This window comes from Harpia harpyja, chromosome Z (genome assembly GCF_026419915.1).
Source record: "Harpia harpyja isolate bHarHar1 chromosome Z, bHarHar1 primary haplotype, whole genome shotgun sequence".
Lineage (NCBI taxonomy): Eukaryota > Metazoa > Chordata > Aves > Accipitriformes > Accipitridae > Harpia > Harpia harpyja.
In genome coordinates, this window is record NC_068969.1 from 93,094,740 (window position 1) to 93,101,503 (window position 6,764).

The 6,764-nt window shown below is 41.6% G+C and overlaps 1 protein-coding gene across 1 annotated transcript in view; it reads left to right on the forward strand.

Moving 5' to 3' along the window:
• Window positions 1–4,949, forward strand: part of LOC128137804 (interleukin-31 receptor subunit alpha-like) — a 31,051-nt gene extending 26,102 nt beyond the window's left edge. The window contains exon 13 of the mRNA XM_052778999.1: window positions 3,103–4,949. Within this exon, the coding sequence (XP_052634959.1) occupies window positions 3,103–3,588 (486 nt within the window). The 3' untranslated portion in view covers window positions 3,589–4,949. The remainder of the gene's footprint in view (window positions 1–3,102) is intronic.
• The last annotated feature ends 1,815 nt before the right edge of the window (window positions 4,950–6,764 follow it).

The following is a 6,764-nucleotide window of genomic DNA, read 5'->3' on the forward strand; positions in this document are numbered from 1 at the left end:
CAAAGTAACACATCGTGGCCTAACTCCACAGAAGTCTCATGATGGAGGCCTTGTATATGGTGTTTTCTGAAATCTGCTCCTCACTCAGTCTCTACCCACCACCAGAGCAATCCAGGGGCTCTGGCTGGTCAGCTGGTAGCTGGCTGAGGAGTACCCACTAGTCAACAGGCACCAAGGTTCAGCAGCATGTTCAGATCTTGCCCACGGCTTTCCCATATGCTTTGGTAAGGATACCTGAATTTCAGGACTGAAGAAGCGCCTGGAAATCAGGTGTTAGAAGGAGGCTGCTGGGGACCATGTTATTCACTTTTGCCTATTGGTGGACTTATTTGCATCTTTGTCCCCTTACCTCCCTGCTTTTAAACAAGATTCTGCTGCAGTTTTGCTGACACCTGATACCAAAAGTCCTTCCTCTAGGACACCTCAGTTTATCTCCCAAGTCTCAGACTGCCAACCATCGCGTTTTTGGAGCAGGAACTTGTACTGCTTTCTTTTTTAAATCGCTTTGATTTTTCTGGCAGACCTGAACTTAATTTGTTACTCATAGACCTAGTTTCTCAAGCCAACTTGTGATCTTTAACAAAGCAGACTTCTATTTATTTAGTCAAAGATCAGGCAGAAGCTGGAAGGTGTCTACAAGCCAGACACTGTCCAAATCTAGGACACAGAATGAAATCATCAGCAATGACATGTCAGAAGACCCTGGCAGGCTGCTGGTGGTAATCAAAGGTTTTGCTGAACATCAGCGTTGCTTCCTTCAACAGAAAAGTATGAACTTTCATATTCCAGATGAGGACTTCCTTGCTTGCTTTCTTCCACTTAAATGTAGATAAAGAAGTGGTGAGCTCAGAGGTAGTATCAGATAGTCATTTTACCAAAGCCAGATAGTGCTGAACAAAGGAGGATCAGATGTACAACTGTACAGCTGTACAAAGTCAGAGTTTCTAAAGTGATGCTGTTAGAAGATTGCAGTTTCACTGTTTTGTTCAGTTAAAAAAATTGATCTGCTTACTAGCACCAGGCAACTTCCAGTTGTCAGTTCTGGGATTCAGATGTCCCTCACTGACCACTTCAGTAAAAATAACTCCACCTAATCCTCTTGCTTCTTCTCCACCAAGCATTTAGAAAGTGTGATTCAATACTTGTTTGAAGTAAGACTTCTTAAAGGCAAAAAAGGAATCTAGTATATTCAGCATTTGGGGAATTTCTCCCTTAAAGAAAGCACAAGACCTGAAGCTGTTTCAATGTAATAATAAGCTTAGGTGGAGTTGAACTGCAGGATAGGAGTTCAGCAAGAAAGGAGTGAGAACTACCAGCCAAAATAACCTAATAACTTCAAAGAATAATTTGCATTGTGAAGAAGTGCAAGTGAAATACATTGAGGCTGCGTGTTATAGAAAGGACAAATAGGTTCTATGAACTAGAGTGCCACTTTGACATAAATACTTCAAAAGCAAAATATAACTATTTAAAATGGCATTTAACTGTTTCTGCAGGGGCAAAGCAACTATAAAAGGAAATGAAGCCTGTATTAGCCAAGCCTGGTAGACAAAACCTGTAATGTTGATAACATGGCAGAAATGGAAATAACAGATGTCAGATAAGGGTTTGGGGGAAGGCAGAAAAACCTCTATGTGAACAGACAGTACACTAAAGCAGTTACCAGATATATTGCCTAGAAGTAATCTGATATTACAAACAGTTCATGAAATGTGGAGAAAGGTATTCCCCAAATGAGCACTGTAAAACGGAGGCAAGGAGTAAATCTTACTATATTCCATATATTTATTCTATTTGTAGGTTTCAAGACTGAACCCCATCAGGTTAGCTGAGTGATGTAGCAGCTCTTGACAGAAATACATATATAGTCCAGATAGGTGGCCCGAGAATTTGTACTTTAAATCCAGACAGAGCATTCTTTATTACAACCTAAGGCAATGATACATCCCATGGTGCAGAGCAGCAGGAGGAACTGGAGACACTCTCAATTCAGTCAGCACACAGAGGCCACAAAAATGAACTATGGAGACTAACATGACCAGCCAGCCACACCATCGGTGTCCTGTTCTTCACGTTTAGACAAGATTCTTCAAAGATGATGCTGCTTTTTCACCTATTAGTGCCTCTTTCAGGCAGAAGCTCATATAGAGCTTATTTTAGATTTGGTAGGTGTAGATTTGGTCAGGCTGCTGTTCACAATAAATATGATAATGAAGGTACATATCACAGAGATCTTTATTCAAAAGAAGGCAAAAGCTGACCATGCAGAGGCATCTACTCATCCCATCACAAGAGAAAACTAGAGGTATTTTATGCAGGGTTGCTGAGATTTCGAAGAATAGCATACTCATTTCCAAGTCAGAACACAAATTGTAAGAAGAAAGAAAAAACAATACACACTTATTTATTTCTTGCAAAAGAACCATAACAGTTTAAACAAATTTAGAGCAACTGAGGAGAGGGGAAAAAAAAAGCTAATAGTTATACCAGAGAACATACCAATCTGGCCATAATTTAAAATATTGGTAAAAGTGGGCAAATCCAGCAGAACAATTTAAGTGGAATAGAAGGATGCTTGAAGTTACAAACTGTTCTCCATTTAATCATCCAGAATTTGCAAAAACTTGTAACCCAAGGTATACTTAGATCACAACATGGCATTAAGTTGAATAAGAAACTGCTTGCAGCAGCTGATAGCTAAAACTTGTTTGGCTGCTATTCAATTCAAGCTGCTGCCTTTTTATAGTAACACATTTGTTAAACTTTTTGAAAGCTGTGGGTCTCAGAATAGCACATAGTGAAGCCTACATTTTAGCACCATTATGTTTTGTCCCATTTACACATAAAAGCAAGAAAAACTTTGCTTAAATACTGTAGGAGAGGAGAAGATGGCCCTCTGAATTAGGGAAATAAATACTTTCATTCATCTTTCTAAAACCAATGAAGATGAGATAAAATAGACTAGTTAGCATATTATATAGGCAGGACCAGGCTGCCTGACTCCTACCTTCATTTTTTTGTTATGTATTTCAGTAAATTGCCAATTGCACTTTGCAAAAGTATGATGCTAAAATTATTCTTTCTCCTTGTTTTGTCTTGCAGACTAATTGGAAACCCGTTTCAAGGTCGTTGCTTCAGGCCCTGTCAGACAATGATACCACCAGCCTTTATGTCATAGAGCATGAGTCAAAGGCTCCTTTGAAGATAGATCTCGTTACAAATGGTAGAGAAGACAGCAAGTGTGACGCTGGCCAGTCAGAAGAACCTAGCAATAACATAGACAAAAGCCTAAGGCATGAAGAAATCCCTGAAGAAGGAGTTACAAGTGAAGAAGAAGGAATCATTTCCATTACAATACCACTCTTGAGTGACTACACCAGCATGGAGTTCAGCCAGAAAGCCCTGATGAGTCCAACACTGAAGCTGCCTGCAAGAGCTGCTCGTCCTCATCTGGAAATGGAACTAAGCAGTAAGCCAGCACAAACTAAGCATCAGGTTTTGTTTGCTCCCCAAGACTACCTCAAACAAAGCCAAGTAGTGTTTTTGCCATCTGGACCAACTTTGATGGGACAAGTCAATTCGAACTGAAGCATCTTCATAATTTCCCATACCATAAAATCAAGTTCCAAAACCTCTCATGCTTGAATGGAGCCATTAAGACCACATAGGACAGTAAGCTTGTGCCAGTAGTTAGTCTCTGCTTCAATAAGCTTCCTTGGTGAAATAGACTGATTATATAATTAGATTAGCTATTTCACCACATTCATTCTGTGGAAAGTCCTACTGTCTTCACACAGGCAAAACTTTCAGGGAACTGTATGAAAAAACCTTCCAGTTAGGTACCTCTTGCTCTTGATTTTCAGATCTGATAAGTAAGTTCTTCAGTAAAAATTCCAGCAAAAGTGTCTACCACTCCAAAGAAGCTCTCCAGTTGGTCAAAGCTGGCCAAAGAGAAGAGTGAAAAGCCTTGAATTTAGGAATAGAAAATTATGCTTATCCATCTATGTAAAGCACTATCAAGTGCTTTACATCTTAGATCTTTACACCTTTATTCATCATAGATGAATATTGCTGTGTAAATGAAGATGATAATAAGTATCGTTATTAGTATGGAGTTTTTACTTGCATTAAATTAAGGCTATTTCTTCCTGCATTTATCTACACAGACATAGAAATCCATTCATGTTCTGTTACGAGATGCAGTTGCAGGTACGATGTCACACTGCACGCAATTACAATATCTGTTGAACAGACTTCAAGAGGTGGATAGTTCAGTTAGTCATCCCTCCAAAGCTTGCATAGAGGAGTCGTCATTGGAATATAGGGGATAAAATGGTCTTCATTAATATGCTGTCTGTGCGACTCCATCATGTATCTACACAGTGCAAGGAGACTGAACTGGTTTTCTAGCACACAGCAGCTTCTCACCCATGAACTCTCTAGGCATTAATGGTTTGCAGTTATTGTAGAAGACCCAGTTTTTTGTTGTCTCTAGTTTATGGAGCATTTTATTAAAATTATTTTGTGGAGAAATTGTTCAACTGAACTGTAAGCACCAGAGGCTCCTTAGATGGACAGCTTTTAAAATTCTCTCATTAAAAGTGAAGGACGATTCACATTCACACAAATATTTCCATGCATATTAGGCAGTATGAATTATAGAATAGCCATGCTTACAAAAAGCTCAAAGAAATTGCATATACCCCCCCCCTTGACTGATTTAGTAAGGCCCCATAACAAAACCTCTTTTATGCAGTTTCCTTATTTATATTCACTTTCTCTTTATTTATATCTCTCTATGTCTGTTAGGACTGGCAGGAACCAATCTGCATTTCACTGTGGGTTTTGCATTGTTTTTATTTATCACTTACTTAAAATGCATTGTTTTGCCACAAAGCAATGTACCTGTTACCACTCTCCCTTGTTACCTCTGCTCATTGAAAGAAGGGGTAACAGGAGCACTCCCTGGACCACCTGTCATGCTTTAAGCCCAGCTGGTAACAAAGTGCCACGAAGCCACTCGCTCACTCTTCCCCCCCGCCCCCGGCCCCTGTGGGATGAGGAGAAAATATAAAGAAAAGCTTGTGGGTCAAGACAAGGACAGGGAGGGATCACTCGCCAATTATGGTCACAGGCAAAAACCAGACTCAACTTGGGGAAAAACCAAAATCAATTTCATTTACTATCACTAAAATCAAAACAGGATAATAAGTAAAACCAAATTTTAAAACACCTTCCCCCGTTCCCAGCTCAACTCCACTCCCGGTTTTCTCTACCTCCTCCCCACCAGCAGCACAGGGGGACAGGGAATGGGGATTGTGCTCAGATCATCACACAGTGTCTCTGCCGCTCCTTCCTCCTCAGGGGGAGGACTCTTCATTCTTCCTCTGCTCCACTGTGGGGTCCCTCCCACGGGAGACAGTCCTCTGTGAACTTCTCCAACGTGGGTCCTTCCCACGGGCTGCAGTTCTTCACAAACTGCTCCAGCGTGGGTCCTTTCCACGGGCTGCAGTCCTTCAGTCACAGACTGCTCCAGCGCGGGCTTTCCCATGGAGTCATGGCCATCTTCGGGGGCATCTGAAGATGCTGCTCCAGTGTGGGGTCCTCCCTGGGCTGCAGGTGGGCATCTGCTCCCCCGCTCCTCTCCATGGGCTGGGGGGGGGGACAGCCTGCCATCTCACCACAGGCTGCAGGGGCATCCCCTCCTCTGGTGCACCTCCTCCCCCTCCTTCACTGACCTCGCTGTCCGCAGAGGGGTTTCTCTCACATCCCACTCCCCTCTCCGCTGCAGGTTCCCCTTCTTAAATCTGTTCTCCCAGAAGCGCTACCACCATCGCTGATTGGGTCCGCCTTGGCCAGAGGCAGGTCTGACATGGAGCCAGGGAAGCTTCTAGCAGCTTCTCACAGGAGCCACCCCTGCAGCCCCTCCCCCACCACCAAAACCCTGCCACACAAACCCAAAACACCACCTGAAGGGTTTGAACAGTCTTAAATCTCTTTCTTCATGTTTTTAACTTCAGTCAGGTGACTTTGCCTGATTTGAATTTATGAGAATACAAATGATCCTGCTATTAGCAGAGCTATCACTACTTGCAATATCTAGTAGAGGGACTGAAATGAAAAGCTGTTATGGACAATAAAGTCCTCAAAAGATATAAAATCATTATCAAGTAGTCATGTGAACACAGCCTAGTTTGTCCATTTCCCAAATATAAGAATTATCTGTGCTCCTTACCTACAGTATTTACTTCACTTCTGGTCAGAGTGACTTATTTTCCTGGTGCAGTTGGCACCTTCAGTAACTTTCTCATCCTTGTAAACATTGAATTCATTTTTTCTTACTCTGCACCTGCCAAACCAGTACATATTATTTATGTTACGTATAACATATAAAGTAAATAAGTAGAATCAAACCAATGGCTTGTGAGCAGTTTCAGTATATGAAGTAGCCTTCATACCTGAAACTCAAAAGACAGTCTGGGCTTTTGACCCCGTATTGTCTCCATGACATTAGCCATTGGCTGACATCCTGCTAAAGAAAATCCATTTATCAGGCCAGGAGAATTGCCCTAGAAGTACACATGGACCTATTTGCCTTGAATAGAAGGGGTAGATGTGTTCCACTTCCAGTTAGAAAGCTCACAGTATATGTAATTCTTAATTGATCTCATCAGAGCAATACCACACTCTCCGTTTGTATAATGGCTGTAAATGGTACATTTGGGAGAATAAGAGATACATGAAAAATCCTGGTATGGAGATTA